General features: G+C 46.3%; 1 protein-coding gene across 1 annotated transcript in view; it reads right to left on the reverse strand.

Annotated features, from left to right (window-relative positions):
• LOC118091630 (sodium channel protein type 5 subunit alpha-like) overlaps window positions 1–19,216 on the reverse strand; it is a 298,412-nt gene that overhangs the window by 71,219 nt on the left and 207,977 nt on the right. The window contains exon 17 of the mRNA XM_060280924.1: window positions 17,209–17,673. Within this exon, the coding sequence (XP_060136907.1) occupies window positions 17,209–17,673 (465 nt within the window). The remainder of the gene's footprint in view (window positions 1–17,208; window positions 17,674–19,216) is intronic.

Raw genomic sequence — 19,216 nt, forward strand, 5'->3', positions numbered from 1 at the left:
TGCAAACACAGCGGTTTGACTTCACCTCCAGAGGCTCACTCCATTGTCTGTTGAGACAGCCAGATGCCAACAACAATTCGCCACAGTTTTCTTTACAAACTCACCCATCCCAGAGTGATAAGGAACAGTCCTACCTCCAGCTTAGCTTCATGATGATGCCTTGGAGGCCTGAAGGGACACATTTGGTCTCCAGGTTTGAGGTTCTTCAAACCTGAGCTAAAGGGAGGGGGGCAGATTTGTGTGATTCTATGTGCAACAATACGTAAAAACCAAAGAACTCTGAGAAAGGGAGAAGCGGAGACAGGACTGGGCTATGAGCTGTAACCTGAAGGCAACTCGGGGCGGCAGAACTTGGAGGCTCCTGCCTTGTAGGAGTGCCGGTGCTGCTTACTGTCACCTGTGCTCTATGTATATGTTTGCAAATAAGACCGATATTACAAAACCACCATAAATTATCCAGCCACCTCTACTCTGAAAGGAAGCCAAGCCATAAGAACGTAAGACAAGCCTGCTGAATCAGACCAATGGCCCATCCAGTCCACCTGTGATTCCCAGAAACTGGTATTCAGATGCCTGATGCTTTTGACAGTGGAAGAAGTACATAGCCATCACTGCTAGTAGCCACTGATAGTAGCCTTTCATGAATTTGTCTAGCCCTCACAAGTGGAGAGAGGGCTGTTGCATCCATGTCCTCCTTGAGGGTTTTCCATGGGCATCCCTTTGGCCACTGAGATGGATGCTGGACTAGATGGACCTCTGGTCAGATCCTAATGACAGCTGTCTACCTTCCTTAGCCAACATTGCAGGAAGAAAGTTTGGTGCATTCATGAGCACAGCAAATGATAGGATCCAATAAATCTGCTTGTGAACCCTGCCTGAACTGAGTGGGCAGCTGAATACATGCCCCAGAAGCTTGCAATATATGACAGATACTCAAGAGATTACTTCTGCAAATGAAATGAAAGCTCTGATAATCTAGAGAGTTTAAAAAGGAAAGAACCACATACTTAGGTCTTGGGCATCTATTCAGTGTTTCTTGGTTTGTGGCTCCAGGATAGCACCAACAGCTCAAATCACACATGCACACACACACCCAAAAAACCCTTGATTATTTCTGAGTAGCAGTGTGACTTCTCCCCAAAAGCAAAAATTGTGTGAAATGCTCATTTAAGAGCAGAGTTTTTGCTCTGGGGGTGAAAGAGGGAGGCTTGAAATACTACCCAGCAGACCATGAGTGACATATAGGCCAAAGTCTGAGCATTTGTCCAAATGCATGTTGTCAAATGAGCAATGCCTGAAATCATTCGTTCGAGAGCCATGGATTTTTGTGACTACTAGTGGTTTATTACATTTGTCTTTTACTGCTTCACATACCTTAGGTGCCATACTACAGCACCTTGTCCTGAATAAGCGACTCAGAAATCTTTGGGGCAAGCGTGTCTATGACAGCGTCCCTTACACTGGAGAAAATAAGTGATGGGAGGAAAAACAATGACCAGGTCTTAACTGAAAGGAGGGCAGGCATAGGAATACAGGGGTACTGAAGACTCTGGGGTGGAGAGAGGCGGCAGAAGCAGCTCATTGTGTGGGGTGAAGCGACCATGCAAGAACACCAGACTGGCTCCTGCCAATATGTTTGAGCTGCATTGACCTCACAGAATCACAGAAATGCAGAGTGGGAAGGGACCTCAAGGGTCATCTAGTCCAAACCTCCTGCTGTGCAGGGGTATTGGGACTATATGACCCTTGGGATCACGGCCAACTCTATGTTTTTAGGATTCTCTGATTCTATGAGGTCAGCACAGGGCAAACACATTGGCAGGAGCCAATCTGGTACCAATTTGCACTGCACTGACCTCCACACCCCTCCGTCTGTCCCTCTTGGTAAGCAACCATGACTCACCTGTTGGGAAGCTAGCATAGCAGATCCTTCCCACCTGGCAATGGTGGACAGAGAATCTTAAACCCTGTGTTGTGATTTGCAAAGCAGGTGTAGAATCTAATATTTCTATTGCACTGTGGTATATTCTGAAGCTCATCATTCACCAAGAACCTGTTGAGGGGCAAAGGCATCAAGCTGGGAATGCACAGAGTCCATAACCCCCGAGACTTGGCACCCTTGGGACTGGAAAGTGTTCAGTCAAGGGCTTCAGCTGGAAGCGAAAGGCTGTAGACCAATGGCAGTACACATGTGTTGCATAGAAAAGGTCTCAGGTTAAATTTCCAGCATCTATGTGAATGGGGTCAATAAACAGCACTGGGGCAGAGGTAACTTCTAGAGCCCCTTTCATGCATGAATTGGTCTCCATGTGGCAGGAGTCCCTTGGCTTAGACCACAGTGAGACCTCTTAAATGGAGTAACGTCTGAATGGGGCATATGAGTGGTGTTAGATCTGTAAGTGTTTTGTCTAGTTGCCCCGGTGGACTCCTGCTGACCTACGTTCCCTCCTGCCTTGACTCCAGGCTGAGGGGGATTTTTGATCTACCCTGTGGACCACCCAAACACAGCACTGTACATACCCCCCTCCCACCCTCTTTATTGCACTGTAGCTCAATGGCAGAGCTCATGCTTTGCATGCAAAGGGTCCCAGGTTCAATTTTTGGCATCTCCAGGTCGGACTAGGAAAAGACCCCTGCCTGAAACACCCAAGAGTCAGTAGGAGACTAGCAACCGCGCTAGGTGGGCCAATGATCTTGCTCAAAATATGGCAGATTCCTCCGTGCCATTGCGTTCCTCTGCTCTGCAGAATCACCGTGGCTCAAATCTGATGCAGAACGGAGCACAGCTTAAAATAAGGATGTGTGTGTGTCAAAATTAGAAGTTACATTTGGGTGCTTCAGATAGGTGCAAAGGCTTCCCTCGCAGCAGCAGCAGGCAGCTCACTCATGTCCATATGACCCAATTAGTCAGCCCATCATAACAAATGTATACAGGCAACTTCCGAAGACGAGTTTAAGCTGGTTTAGCACAGTCCCTGTGTGCTGCGTTGCAAAGGATGCCAGTGAAGAACAGCCGCCCCAAAAGCTGCCTCGGTCAAAAATGGCAGCAGTGAAATAGCTATAACACTAAATTCTCTCTGTGTATGCACATCAAAATTCTGATTTCTAGCCACTTCAAAGAAACAAAAAACCCATACTGTATTTCTAGACTGCCATTCAGGAGAGAATGGTCACGGGTCATCTTCAGGAATTGAATAATAATAAAATTTCCATGCAAAAAAAGAGTCAAAAACAATAAAAAAACAAACAGTTTAAATTATATGAAAACAATGAGAATCTTCGCCAAACCCCCAGTGTCCAATGGAATGAAACAGTTCTTGCTAATGGTGAAAGGGGTGCATAGACAAATCCAGTCACCCAAGAAAAGGCCCTGATAATGGTAGAAAGTCAGCCTTACTACCTGGGGGGGTTATATGTGTAAAGGTAAAGGGACCCCTGACCATTAGGTCCAGTCGTGACCGACTCTGGGGTTGCGGTGCTCATCTCGCTTTATTGGCCGAGGGAGCCAGCGTACAGCTTCCAGGTCATGTGGCCAGCATGACAAAGCCGCTTCTGGAGAACCAGAGCAGCACACGGAAACGCCGTTTACCTTCCCACTGGAGCGGTACCTATTTATCTACTTGCACTTTGACATGCTTTCGAACTGCTACCGTAGAGTTGGCAGGAGCTGGGACCAAGCAACGGGAGCTCACCCCAATGCGGGGATTCAAACCGCTGACCTTCTGATCGGCAAGCGCTAGGCTCTGTGGTTTAACCCACAATGCCACCCGTGTCCCAAGCAGCTGTGTAGAAGATTACCATCTAAACCAGGGATGTCTGGCACTCCAGATGTGGGACTCACCTGTTGGGTCAGGGGTGATGGTGTTTGACTACAACTACCATCTGGAGGACCAAGGGTTTCCCATTCCTGATTTCAAAATATACATTTTTGTGTGCAATTTTGCCTAAAACACAAGGGGTTTTTTTGCTGAGCAATTTTCCCTAACCCAGTTTACCCTAGTAGATGTAATTTTTGTACACATTCCTTGGCTGGAAACGGGACTGCTAAATTCAGAGAAGTTTGAATTTTGAAGGGCAGCTGTGTTTTCAGTTGTTGCATTGTTTTGCAAAGTGTGAATTGGGCTGGTTCATTTTTGAGCACGATCTGAATCATATTTCTTCCCCATCCCTGGCATTCTATTCCAGCCTGTGCTGTGCCATTGTATACATCTTATGCGCTTTTTTCTTCTTCTTAAAACCAGTATGCACTTCATTTTGTACAAGCATTTATGTAAAGCACTTATTTTTTGAGAATAATGTTGTGTGCCAAAAATGGATTTCAAAATCTGGAGAAATATGTGATGTAACTGGAAGCTTTTGAATTATGGTGCTGGAGGAGACTCTTGAGAGTCCCATGGACTGCAAGAAGACCAAACCTATCCATTCTGAAGGAAATCAGCCCTGAGTGCTCACTGGAAGGACAGATCCTGAAGCTGAGGCTCCAATACTTTGGCCACCTCATGAGAAGAGGAGACTCCCTGGAAAAGACCCTGATGTTGGGAAAGATTGAGGGCACTAGGAGAAGGGGATGACAGAGGACGAGATGGTTGGACAGTGTTCTCGAAGCTACCAACATGAGTTTGACCAAACTGCGGGAGGCAGTGCAAGACAGGAGTGCCTGGCGTGCTATGGTCCATGGGGTCACGAAGAGTCGGACACGACTAAACGACTAAACAACAACAACAACAAACTGGAAGCTGCACTTCGACCCATTGGTGACTTCAGGAGCTCAGAAGAGGTCAGTCTGCTGGAAGAAGTGAACAAAGCAACTTTCTCCCCCATTTCTAACTCTACAATTCTATGACCCCTACAACAGAGTGCTATTAGATGTGAACCAATAAATCCTACATTTGGGCTAGACAGTACATAAGAATGCCCTACACTGAAGCTACCCTGCTCATTCCGTGTGTGGTACTGAAGCTGCACTTCTCGGGAAAGGATAGTGTTGTGTAGAATTATTAAAACAGCAGAGAGTATCATTGGCTGTTCACTCTCTACCTTAGAACATATCTATCCCATCAGATGCCACAGAAAGGCATTAGATATACGTATCAAGAGACCCATTGCATCCTGGTCATCACTTCTTTGAGCTCCTGCCATCAGGACGGAGATATAGAGCAATGAAGGCGAGAACGAGCCGTCTCAAGAACAGTTTCTTTCCTAGAGCAATTTTGGCCTTAAATGGAAACTCTGGACTTTGAAGTCATCTTATTTATCTGTTATATTGTTCTGTATTGTATTGTGCTTGTTAGTATTTTAATTTATGTGGAGTGTCTTATTTGAGTTGATATAGCAACCGAGAAATTTCGTTGATCCCACAAGGGGACAATGACAATGAAGATTTATTCCATTCTGTTCTATTTATTATATTATTGTCTGCGCTGACTGGTAATGCCTCTCCAAGGTTTCAATCAGGATTCTTCCCAGGTCTGCCATGCTCTGAGTCTTGGACCTTCTGAATGCAAAAGGTTTGCTCTATCATGACGTCATGGCCCTTCTCCAATGAGAGGAGCGAGAGACATGATGTACCAGATGCTCTGCCGTCCTTGCAAGCTTCACAAAGAGGGTTGACAAATCGCCCAAATGGATGCCATATTTGGGTGCCATGGAAAACATGAAAGGGAAAGTGATGTGTACTTTTTGCTCTGCTCTTCCTCTCCCAGAGCTTCCTATTTAGGCACAGGATATTTTCAGAGGTGTGTCCAGTTCTGGGCACCACAGTTCAAGAAGGATACTGACAAGCTGGAACGTGTCCAGAGGAGGGCAACCAAAATGGTCAAAGGCCTGGAAACGATGCCTTACGAGGAACGGCTTAGGGAGCTGGGTATGTTTAGCCTGGAGAAGAGAAGTTAAGGGGTGATATGATAGCCATGTTCAAATATATAAAAGGATGCCATATAGAGGAGGGAGAAAGGTTGTTTTCTGCTGCTCCAGAGGAGCGGACACGGAGCAATGGATTCAAGCTACAAGAAAGAAGATTCCACCTAAACATTAGGAAGAACTTCCTGACAGTAAGAGCTGTTCGGCAGTGGAATTTGCTACCAAGGAGTGTGGTGGAGTCTCCTTCTTTGGAGGTCTTTAAGCAGAGGCTTGACAGGCATATGTCAGGAATGCTTTGATGGTGTTTCCTGCTTGGCAGGGGGTTGGACTGGATGGCCCTTGTGGTCTCTTCCAACTCTATGATTCTATGATTCTATGATTCTACTCACTGCTCAAAACTGGTTCCTGCTCAGCAAAGGTGGCTGTTGCCCAGTGTAATAGAGAAATACTTATGGAAATTAAATTCTGCTCAGTTGAACTACACAACACTCAACAGCAGGAGGAAACGCTATCTCACCATCTGAACTTTCCAACTGCTGTGCTCAAAAGCACAATGTGCCCTGCTTTCTTGAAGTCCTCCGGGCATCTCCCAAACTCAATTCCTGGACTTTTTCTGTTGTTGTTAAGACTGTTATCTGATGAGCTCTTCACTGCAGTGGGAGCTCAGGAACACAAAAGAAAAGAAAAAGAGTGGCCATTGTTGCTAATCTTTGCTGTCTCTCTATACTATACAAGATCATGAAGGGCAACGATCAAGTACAGCCCCCTTTAACTAAGTATAAATAATAAATTATTATTATTTTTAAATGTTTGACGGACTACTGTATTTTAATATTTTGTTGGAAGACGCCCAGGGTGGCTGGGGAAACCCAGCCAGATGGGCAGGGGTATAAATAATAAATTTATTATTATTATTATTATTATTATTATTATTATTATTATTATTATTACTACAGGAACTCCTATACAGTGCTTGATGCAGCATGGCTTCATGGGATGGCAGGGGAAAGCATAGAATGGGGAAGTGGGTGCAGAACCCGGCTTCCTGAGAATTGCAGGTTTCATTTAAGCCAGGAAAATTTAGTTGGTACAGTATAGAAAACGGATCATAGAATCATAAAATTGTAGAATTGGAAGGTACCCCAAGGGTCCTCTAGTCCAACTCCTTGCAATGCAGGAATCTCAGCTAAAGATGGCCATCCAACCTCTGCTTAAAAACTTCCAAGGAAGGAGAGTCCACAATCTTCCGAGGGAGACGGCTCCACTGTGGAACAGCTCTTACTGTCAGAAAGTTCTTCCTGGTGTTTAGTCGGAATCTCCTGTCTTGTAACTTGAATCCATCGGTTAAGGTCCTACCTTCCAGAGCAGGCAAATACAAGCTTTATCCATCTTCCATGTGACAGCCCTTTGGATATTTGAAGATGGCTACCACATCTCCTCTTTGTCAGGCTAAACATACTCAACTCCCTCAACCATTCCTCATAATGTTTTGTTTTCAGACCCTTGATAATCTTGGTTGCCCTCCTGTGCACATGTTCCAACTTGCCAATATCCTTCTTAAATCATGGCACCCAGAACTGGACATAGTACTCCAGGTGGGGTCAGACCAAGGCAGAACAGAGTTCTATGACTTCCCTTGATCGGGACACTATACTTCTGCTGATGCAGCCTATAGAGTAGCATTAGGTTTTTTGTTTTTTGTTTGCTGCTGCATCACACTTAAGTAGCTTGTGACTTACTTAAGATCCCAAGATCTTTTTCACATGTACTACTGGCAATAATAAATGTGATGGCATATAGCTAATCAGATCTGGCAATGTGGCAACTTTGTGAAGCCAATTCAGATTCAGAGAATGGAACACTGTCCTCACTTTGAATTGGCTTTGCGGCTCCTCACTTAATCAAATCTGATGAGTTATATCTGGCATCAACACAAAAGGCAATTCATACTGAGGGTACGAAGCATTGTCTTCCCTTGCATTATGTGTAGGGAAGGAAGTTATAATACAATTTTGTGTTAGATTGCATGTTCCAGGATTGGTTTTTCTCCCTGGGTAACAAAACAAGCAGTTTCGGTTTGCAGGTTGAGATCCATAGCACTTTTGACAGCCATGTTGTGCTACCCACACAGAGACCCACCGACTAAGACAGTGTTTCTCAACCTTTTTTGGGCCACGGCACACTTGTTCCGTGAAAAAAATCACGAGGCACACCACCATTTAAAAAGTTAAAAAAATTAACTCTGTGCCGCCCTATATTATAATTATAACTGTAAGAAACACTTGCCAAATATTGCTTTCCGGCGGGTCAGCGCTGCCGAGTTCTTAAAAGATCCGGGTTTCTGATCCACCCCACCCGACCCCGCCGTCCCGTATCTTACCCTGTGTGTGTTCTCGGACTTGTGAGAGGACGATTTGGTCTTCATGCATCCATGAATTAGCAACAAACTACCTTTTGAATGATGGAGATTGAATATTTTAAAAGTAGCTACTTGAAGTCCGCTCGATTTTCCAAAAAAGAGACACACGTGCGGCACTATTAGCTGCTGGGGGCTGCCATCTTGGCTAAAGGATTCTGGGATGATCCTGTCACGTGAGGCATGGGGGAAATGGAAATAATGAAAGCTGATTGGTCTGTGGAAACTAGAAGGGGCGAAGAAATAGGACGCCCAGGGAGGTGGAGTTTGCAGCTGCAAAATCGCCCTTCTCGTCGCCGCACGTCGCGGCACACCAGCCAGTGGTTGAGAAACACTGGACTAAGAGACCCCAAGGCAAAAGTCTCCGAAACACAACAATCTTCCACCCGAGTCTTTGGGTGGCAGGGTAGTGAGAGAACTAACAACAACAACAACAACAACAACAACAACAACTCTATGCCGTCCTTCATCTGAGGATCACAGGGCACTTTAAATAATGAAAACACAATCATGCATAACATAGTAAGAAACGAATACAATAACTGCTTCAATCAGTCGCCTCAAGTGATCCTACACAAAGCTGAACCATGCAAGGCCCCACGCTTTTCACTGACTGCTCGGCTCTTCAGTGGACTTTGGTATCGGATCCATTACGTTAACTGCACTTTGGGGAAATGCAGAAATATGTATGTCAACATTCCGAGTTATCTCCCAGCCCAATGGGTTAATCGCATTGGCAAGCGGCCCTGTTATGAGATGGGTTCCTGTGCGTGTGGAGGGAATAGTTCTCTTGCTCCGGACTTGCCGTCACATGTATCCGAGTTCCCTTTGCTTGCCCTGATTTATACCAGCAGCGACACCCGAGACAAATCTACTTCATTACAGGAATCCCCCCCCCAAGGAAAAATATGGGGGCAGAATGGTGGGTTCCCCCCTGTGATGGATGTCAGACACGGATATTCATTAAGGAACACAGACCCATCTGCTGCCTTTGCCGTGTTTCTTGGGTGAACGACATCAAATTCAACCCACAGAGGGAAGTGATGCAGAGAGCCAGTGTAGTTGTCATATTGTGAAGGCTAAATATCAGCTGAATAGATTATCGGTAGATTGATTGACTGTAAGGGTTGTTTTTTATATCAACATTTGATTGTATTCCCATGCTGTCTTTATGTCTTTGCCTTTTCTTTGAAAGCGATCTCTGCTTTTTCTGCCCTCTGGTATTCTTGGGCAGAGGCCCAGCCTCTGAGGTGCCAGGTGGGGTGGCGGGGTGCTTTGTGGGTCAGATGGGGGCAGCTGAGGGCTATTCAGGATACAGCTGGGCAGGTCAGGGAAACAAACCAAGAAACAAATGGAGGAGGCAACCATAGCAAAGGAAGCAGGGCAGGGAGGACTCCAGGGGGTAGCAATGGGCAAGAGGACATTCCCTCCCCAAAGCTGTCCTGCTCATACCTGCCAAGTTGCTGTCAGAGAAATAAGGGACCGGGCCAGAAATAGCAGACCGGAAGTAGCGCTGCCGCCATTTTGGAACTGGGCAAAGCAGCATCAAAAGTCGCTTCTGAGCATGCTCCGCCCACTTCCAAAATGGCCGCCGCATCAGAATAAACCGGGGGGAAACAAAAAAATCCGTTTTTTCAGCTAGGAACAGTTGGAAAAATGGGGATTTCCTGGGGAAAACGGGAGAGTTGGCAGCTATGGTCCTGCTGCCCCATTCGCTCAACCCAGACCTCAGTCACAGCACACTTGTGTTTTAATGTGTATACCAAAATCTTAGCTCTCCTAATTGTGGCCTTTGGCAGCCATTTGCTCCCCCAAACTAGTTTTCCTGGAGTCACTCTGGAGGCTGGCAGAGACATAGCCTCCTAGGAGAGGGTGGGGAACCTCGGGCCTGGAGGGACACATGTGGCCCTCCAAATCTCTCTATCTGGCCCTCAGGACTTTCCTTTCCCATGCCACTCACTTCATGGGCCCTGCTCCACACCCTCCTCTAGCTGGAACTCAACCTTGAAGTGTGGCACTGCCTCTTGCTTGCAGAATGGAGAGAAGTGGGTGTCTAGAATTCTCTGGTGTTTGCATGGAAGCAATGTACCCTATGGTACAAAGGTAAGAGTCACATCTATTGCTCTGCTCACTTTTGCCTCTGGCCTTCTCCTGCCACTGGCATGTTGCAATCAGGCTGAATTCTTTGAAAATAAGTGAACCTGCATCACAATATTTGGAGACGTGTATGGAGCTTCCCGTGGCCTAGAGCATTTCCCACTAGTTAAGTCCGGCAAGTTAGCTGTATCCTCTTCTAGACAGAGATAGGATTCACACTGTGCTCCAGTAACAACACACGTGGACTACTGTGATGCATCGCAAGAGGAGCTGCCCTTGAAGACTAGTCCAAAACTTCAGCTACTACAATAATACACAGCAAGTACAATTCTAATAGGGCCAGTGGAAGGGAGCACATCATGCCAGGTTTGAAACAGTTACCCTGGATACCAGCCTGTTTCCAAGCACTCTCCAAAATGACAGTTCTTTCCTTTTACGTGCTGAACAGCTAAAAACCTGGGTAACTGCAGAACCAGAGTCTCCCACGCAAATATGCCTGGACATTAAGATCACCCTAAGATGGTCTGTAGTGATGTATGGAAGTGAGAGCTGGACCATAAAGAAGGCTGATCACCGAAGAATTGATGCTTTTGAATTATGGTGCTGGAGGAGACTCTTGAAAGTCCCATGGACTGCAAGAAGATCAAACCTATCCATTCTGAAGGAAATCAGCCCCGAGTGCTCACTGGAAGGACAGATCCTGAAGCTGAGGCTCCAAGACTTTGGCCACCTCATGAGAAGAGAAGACTCCCTGGAAAAGACCCTGATGTTGGGAAAGATGGAGGGCACAAGGAGAAGGGGACAACAGAAGACAAGATGGTTGGACAGTGTTCTCAAAGCTATCAACATGAGTTGGACCAAACTGTGAGAGGCAGTGGAAGACAGGAGTGCCTGGCGTGCTCTGGTCCATGGGGTCACAAAGAGTCGGACACGACTAAACAACTAAACAACAACAAGATGGTCTGCTCTGCATTCTCCTGCCTTTGAAGTAAGGAACCCAGTGATGGAGGAAATGACATTTTCCACCGGGGCTCCTTCTGTTCTGAAATGCCCTCCCCAAGGAAACTTGCCTAGCATCTATTTGTTGTGGTGGTGGCAGCTGAAAGGACTTTTTTTTATCTAGCCCAGTCTTTTTTCTTTCACCTTTCAGGTTTGTTTCCGCTGTATTGGACAAAGCGCTGCTGTGGCTGTTTTGTTTTATGCCTTCTAAGAAGGTCTTATTGTAGGCTGCTCTGAAAGTCTTCAGACTAATAGAGCAGAAGGTAAATACTTTTGGCAAACCAACCAACAAACAAACACTTCCTGCTCTCTGTTCTGATAACACTTCTTTCTCTTCCTGCAGTTCTGTGAGATGGCTCTGCGCCCGCCTCTTCCCACTGCCAGGAACTAAACACAAGTAAATCTGCTAATAGAGCCATACAAAAACAAACAAAGTTAATCAAGCAAGAGCAATCAAGAAGTAAGATTCGTTTCTTTGATCAGACAGACGCAGAACTACCGAGAAAACCCACTGCTGAAGGTTGGGAAGAATTAATTAATGCCGTGCAGAAAATGCGTATTGGTCAACGATCAATGAGCTTGGGACAACTGATGAGCGGAAAGAATGAGCTTTCTTTACTCAGACAACATGCTCCAACTCCCAGAACCAACTTAAAAAAGAAGTGTTTAAAAGAAAATAGTTGAGATGCAAGCCAGCTCCTTAGGCACGTGGATTCTGTCTGATCAGGAATATTAGTTAAATTTGTTAGGAGAACACAATCACCCCTTCCAAAGCCACTGGGCTTCCCTTGACAAAGGGTCTCCTGCAGTAGCTGTTCTGAGGGAAGGAGGTGGTAGTGGATGTTTGAAAGGGAAGAAATCATTAACAGTAGGGGATTATCAGATGATGGACAGTGGTCCTCCTGAGCTTCAGACAGGGTTCCCCCCCCCAGCTCTACCTGGAGATGGGGGAGATGGATGCTGTGGACCTGAGATAGCTCAGTCAGTAAAGCATAAGACACTTAATCTCAGGATTGTGGGTTCAAGCCCCATGTTGGGCAAAATATTCCTACACTGCAGGGCTTAGAAAAGATGACCCTTCCAGCTCTACAATTCTATGAATCGAGCTTTTTGCACCCTACCCTGTTGCAGTTGCTCCTAGAGTGAACAAGATGGACCTTTATACTGATCCAGCAATGCTGTCATCATGGGAGGACATTCTGTGGACGGATACTGTTAAAAACCACTTACGTGAGCCGGCAACTTCTAGGTCAAAAGTGGTTAATACAGGTGTGGGTAGTCAAGTATTCAAGTAAAATATTTTCAGGGCTGGAAACATTTCCAAATTTATTTGCAAGGCTATTCTATCAGGTGGCCTCTACATGCTTAGGAAAGATATCAACCCAACTGATCTCATTCTTCAATGAACCTGATTGCACACTGCATCTGCGACATCATCAAGCAGCCACCACTAACTAAATATTTGGAGGCGCAGCGTGAAAACGGTGAGGAACCACTCAGATGAGGACCTGTAAGGTTGCAGCAGCATTTGCTTAAGGGATGGAGAAATAACACGAACAAAAACCCCACTGATGCAGCACTGAGAAAATCAGTATTGTCCTGCCTATCTTTGTCAGTCTAGGTCTAAATTATGCACAGTTGATTAATTATTCCTCCAGCTGGAATAAGTCCTTCAAGAGGAATAACAATTAGATATGCACAGCTTTTGGAATGTTCTTCACAAAGGCTGGGTGGAGGAGGAAATGGACTCCAATTTGAACCCAGATAAAGGATTTGATCAAGGGCCTTTGGATCTGTGTCGGTTGCAAGCTGTAAGAAATCAAGCCCAGAGCTGAATAATTTATGGTAATCCATTACTGTAGAATTTAGGAGAGCAGTCTTCAAACTGTACTCCCTTGGATTCATCAAGAGGTTCCCTGCAATGGGACCCAGATGGACAGGTTCAGCGGAGGCTTCGTGGTGGAAAGGATCATAAATGGCATAGAAGCCAAGCATCATTTGTGACTTTCTGGTGTTTGTTTGGCACTCACAGTTTATCGTTCATTTTTCTGGAAAGATTCATTAACTGCTTAATTACAGAGATTTCTAACCGATGCACAGGACAACATTAAAGATACAATGCAGCCCAAACCCTCAAAACAATCCACAGACAGACAGACAGAAAATAGTAACTAAATTATATGCTGGAATAGGCTTACTGAAATTTATTTTTAAAAGTTTTCAGCTGGTGTCTAAAACAAGGGTACCTGCCTAATGTCTAGGTTCAGGGGTGGCCAACTCCTAAGAGACTGCAGTCTACTCACAGAGTTAAAGACTAGCAGTGATCTACGCCCTTTTGGGGGGTTCAGGTCAAAGTTGTTGAACTTTTTTTAGGGAAGAGGGAAGCCCGTTTCTTGGGCGTTCAGGTCAAAGTTTTTGAGCCTTTTTTTAGGAAGGAAAGCCCTGTTATGGGGGGTTCAGGTCAAACTTGTTCAGCTTCTTTTAGGGAGAAGGGAAGGCCCGTTTTAGGGGGTGAAGGGCCAAAATGTTGAGCTTTTTTTAGGGGAGCCAAAGTTGTTCAGCTTCTTTTGGGGGGGCACTGATCTACCAGTGATCTACCACAGATCTACCTGTTGGACGTACCTGCAATAGTTCATATGGGGCACCTAGTTAGATCTGTTGGGCCACTGCTATGTGAAAACCATGCAAGGATCCTAAGGCGTTCTCTTCCCTGCAGTGCACAGAGGTCCTGATGGAGATGACCCCCAAATAGGAAGGATTCCCCGAAGGTTAAAAAAAGGGGGGGAAGCAGCATTGAAAATCATTGGGCTAGCCAGCTGATGAGCTGCACGTTGATCCCAGACCCCACAGGCTTCTCAGTGAGAGCCCCTTTCCCGTCTCATCATTCTGTTGTACCCCTCATCTGCTTTCCCCTATGCATAGGGCTGCAGGTTGGCGGCAGCTGATCTCCGGAGGAAATCAAAAGGAAATGCCTGGTGATATCAAAAAGCAAGCAGTGGAATGGCAGCTGCCAATCAGTAGGTCGGCTGGCCTAGAAAGCTGGAGAAGAGGAAGGAAATTTGGTGGGAAATGGGGAAGTGTGGGGGAAATGGAACAGAAGTTTTGCTTCCCTTTATTATGCGGCACAGCCAGCCGCTTCCTAACAGAAGCAAAGGTGTGAAGAGGGCATAATACGCAGAGGACTCCATAAAAGCTTCTGTTGCTGGAGGAAACAGAGGTCTTAACCAGAGAGTTTTGGCTCCGACAGGAGTTTGTGAGCAGACCAAATGCTGCTAGCCCTTTCAGTCATTGATCAATTCAAAATTTCCCACAACCATGACCCTAAGGCCTGAGAGGGAGTCTTCCGGTGTCCTCTCCTCAATCTTTTACACGCTCACAACTGGCAATGTTTCACACACATTCATTCATTCATTCATTCATTCATTCAGTCTCTCTCTCTCTCTCTGTCTCTCTCTCTCTCTCTCTCTCTCTCTCTCTCTCTCACACACACACACACACACACACAATCTCTGTATGAAAAATGGGAATGCCATGAAAACACCCACTTCAATGCACCAGATAAGGACCCTATCCAACTGCCCCAAAGACATCAAAAGGACATAAAGATGTCAAAAATGGAGACAAGATAAGGAACTCATTTACTGCCTTGTCTTCCTAAGAAACATGCTGCTCCCTTTTCCCTACATATCATCCCGAAGTAACATTTCCGTCTCTGGGATTCATCAGAAAGAGATACACAATACTGAGGCCTCGGCGAGGCTGATCGAACCAAGAAACTTTACAACCTTCTTACAAAGAGGCTCTCTTCTATTTTATAACTTGCATTATCAACAGCCATTTTTATAGTAATCACTTTCAAACATAAAAGCATTCACAGGGTATAAGAAACTGAGTCATGCTAGGACATTCTCCCTGCTCTAAACTCCAAAGCCTGAATAAAGCCCATCTCTAGTACTTTGCCAAGGTTTGAAGGCAACCACAACGCAGGCAGAAATGTTGTTTAGAATGCATCTATTCTACAAAGCTGCACCAATTTTGTGTGCTTTTTACTGTTGTGGCTTTATCTAAAGAATCCTAGGTATGGTAGTTTCATGCGGATACTGAGAATTTTCTGCTTGGGATCCCTAGATCCCCCACAGAACTACAGTTCCCACGATTCCCTAGGGAGAGGGAATGACAGCTAAAATTAAGCCAGGAGTATAGTGATAGGTCCTTGTAGGCCACAGAAATTGTTGGAAGCTTGCTGAGAGGAGTTTGCATGGAATTAAAACAAATAAAGCAAGGGATCTCCTGATTCCTAGACCTTCGGTCTCTTTGCTGACCTCCCTATGTCTTTACAGTTAGACTGATACATCTTAGGTTTCATCCAGTATGCAACCTCCTCCCCCCCCTCCTCCCCCCACCTCTCTCTGGGACCTTGGCTCTATCCTCTAGAAACAAAAGAAGACGCATAGCTGCCTTTCCCTTCTCCAAATTAGCTAGCTAGCTTAAAATCCGAGTTACGTATTTCCTATAATAAACATCATTACAGTGGTACCTCGACTTACGAATTTAATCCGTTCCGAACGCACATTCGTATGTAGAAAAAATTGTAAGTCAAATCACGGTTTCTCATAGGAATGCATTGGAAACGGATTAATTCGTTCCAGAGCCTAGAAAAAAGCCCCAAAGCCGCGGGAAAAACGGGTGCAGCAGTCTCGCACCACGGAGCAGGGAGCGCAGCGGCGGCGAGGGCAATGATCCGGCAGGAGGCCGGCAGCGCAGTGGCAGTAAAGAGGGCCGGATGAAAGGTTCCCTTGAAGAAGCAGGAAGCGCGGTGGCACGGCAGGTACGGTGGGGGACGAAAAGCAGAGTGCTGAGATGCAACCGCTGATCAGCTGTTCTGCGGCTTTAAAGCGGTCTCCCTCGGCGAAGCCGGCAGAGTGGTGGCGGCAACGGCAACGATCCTCTCGCTGCCTGGATCATTGCCCTTGCCGCCACCGCTCTGCCAGCTTCGCTGAGGGAGACCGCTTTAAAGCCGCGGAACAGCTGATCGGCAGTCGCATCTCAGCGCTCCACTTTTCGCCCCCCACTGCTGCGCTTCCTGCTTCTTCGAGGGAGCCTTTCATCCGGCCCTCTTCAACGCCGCTGCCCTGCCGGCCTCCTGCCGGATCATTGCCCTCGCCGCCGCTACGCTCCCTGCTCCCTTCGGATGTCGAAAAAATTCGTTAGCATGCGGCCATTTTTTCCCTTCGTAAGTAGAATATTTCGTAAGTAGTCATTCGTAAGTCGAGGGACCACTTTATTTTCTTATTCTACAAGCATCTCTCTGTGCATGCAATTGAAACATGCAACGTCTACTCTTTAGCCAAATTCACAAGCCATACACTGAACTCTCTGCATACCAAAAAGTTCCAACACATTATTTGGCTCCCATTTCAATAGAGACAAACATCCCTGTTGTTACCAGGAGGTGCAAGCCCAGTAATATACAAAGAGGAGTTGGTCTTAAAAATTATATTCAGCTATAATGTATCTTCAAATATACTATAATACCCAGCCAAGCCAAGGGTGATGCTATGGTTGTACCCCTGGATGTCCAACCTGCAGTTAGGGTGCCACTTGTGACGTAGGCCTGGGCTTGTGAGGCTACCATAGATTCAGGATCAAATTGCAGCCTCTCCCCCCGGTGCTGCACCACTGCTAGCAACAGGGCAAAGAAGACAAGAGAAAACCTCCACCCCACAGCGTGGGAAGCCACATAGCATGTGCGACAATAGCAATGTCTACTGCATTGCCTCCAGGCTCCCAAAAGTTGTTCACCACATCAAAGAATTATTGAAGGATGAGCAGCTTACCTGGTCCGTTTCCGTAAATGTGCTCTGCTCATCATCCTCGATGTCAGACTCTCCTGGAGCAATGGGGACACAGATGGACAAGTTCGGGTTGGTCATGAAGTCATCGTTGTGGTCCACCTGCTGCTTCTCCCGGTTTCCCTCAACCTCGCCGCCGGTGGTGTGGTTCTCCTTGTGGTGGTCCTCTTCCTTGCCAAACTCCATGCCAGTGTGGTTGTTGACGCAGTTGTGGACGACGGCTGGGTTCTGAGCCGCAAGCTTCATCATGGCTTTTTTTTCAGCCGTCGCCTTCGGCTGCCTGAGGACACTGCAACAGAAATCCCACATGGCACGCTTGGCGTAACTGAGCCCCCTGTTGATGCGTGCAAGGGCGAGCTGCAGGTTGTTCATCTCCCCGTCTTCATCCGGAGCGGAAAGGTTATCGGCACTGAAGGAGCTCAGCAGCAAGGCAAGGAACAGGTTCAACACCTGAAAGGAAAGGAAGGGGTGTCAGTCATTTTGTTTGGGAAATGGCCATAGCTCAAGTGGCAGACACAGTGTTTCTTAGACCTGGGCCTCCAGGTGTTGCTGGACTAAAATTGCCATCACCTTTGACCACTGATCCTGATTACTAGGGATGATGGGAGTTGTAGTCCAACAACAAGCTTGCGACAGGCTTCCTGAGCCCACCCTCCATGCGGCAAGCCCAGATTTTATCGCAGCACACAGAATATATACTGTACACACCTCGCCCACACTCATTTGCTCACGCAGGAGAAGGGAAAACCTGCCCAAGCTTAATTCATTTTGGGAATTGAATGACCTACTTTAAGGGGGACCCTGACATATGGCGAGAGAACGCCTTTGACCGCTGCAATAACATTCCTCCTTTCGCACTGTGCTCATTCTTAATTTGCAGAGTTAATAGAAGTGCCTCCAAAATTAGGTGATTTAAAAGAAAAGAGCAGGGGCAAGGCGGGCAAGGCGCATTCTGTTTTTGTTATATTTATATCTCACGACATGACTGCACATGCAGTTATCTGGAATGAGTTATTTCGGATCTATTGGATTTTCAATGTAAATGTCTTAGATCAAGAGAGTCCAGGTGGGAGGGACCTCCAGAGTGTCCCCTTGTTCTTTTCACACATCTTGAGAAGCAGAGCCCATCTCCCCTATTATAGCATCAAAAACTCCCTACAGCAGACTATAGCTGGGAAGACATTTCCCCCTAACATTGAAGTCACTGGATCTGGGGAATTCCACCACCAGCAGCCACACATTCCTCAACTGTGTCCCTAGCTGAAGTTTCATTACTTCCTTCCATAGGAGTGATCTAATTGGCCATGGGTCTAACTAGAGATTGGGGAAGGGAGACCATCAGCTTTGTTCCGCCCCCTTGTCCAAGCTGTCCTAGGTGGCCCTAACTTCCTTCTCAACTAGCTGGCAGAAATGCCACCTTAAACTTCCACTCGCCATTGGCTGGAGAAAAAGAGGGTAGCAGCTCAACTCAGGCTCTTGATTCAGCCTTCCAACCAACTGCTAGAAGAAAATTCAGATGAAAATTGGCAAGGGATGAAACCTGACTCTCCAGAGAGACCAAAACGGCAGAAAACAAAGCTATATAATAATAATAATAATTTATTATTTATACCCCGCCCATCTGGCCGGGTTTCCCCAGCCACTCTGGGTGGCTCCAGCCACTCTGGGCAGATGATGACAAAGTTGCAGGAAAGCAAAATGCTGCAATCCTATACTCCACCCCATTCCACAGACCACTGGAAAATTTCTGAAGGTCTTGATGGACCACTTAATGATTTTTCTGCCTATTGTAGCAATTGTATTGCACTGTGCCACATGTTGTATGACTTTTAATTGCATTTCTATTGCTTCTTTTATTTCCTATATATTGCTGCAAGCCACTCCAGTCTCCAAGATATGGTTTATTTGCACACATATATAACCTGAACTTCTGATGGAGGGTCTCACAGCATTAACACTCCAAGAGGGCCTTGCTTCTCCCATGGCTGTGGCC

Source organism: Zootoca vivipara, chromosome 12 (assembly GCF_963506605.1).
Source record: "Zootoca vivipara chromosome 12, rZooViv1.1, whole genome shotgun sequence".
Classification (NCBI taxonomy): Eukaryota; Metazoa; Chordata; class Lepidosauria; order Squamata; family Lacertidae; genus Zootoca; species Zootoca vivipara.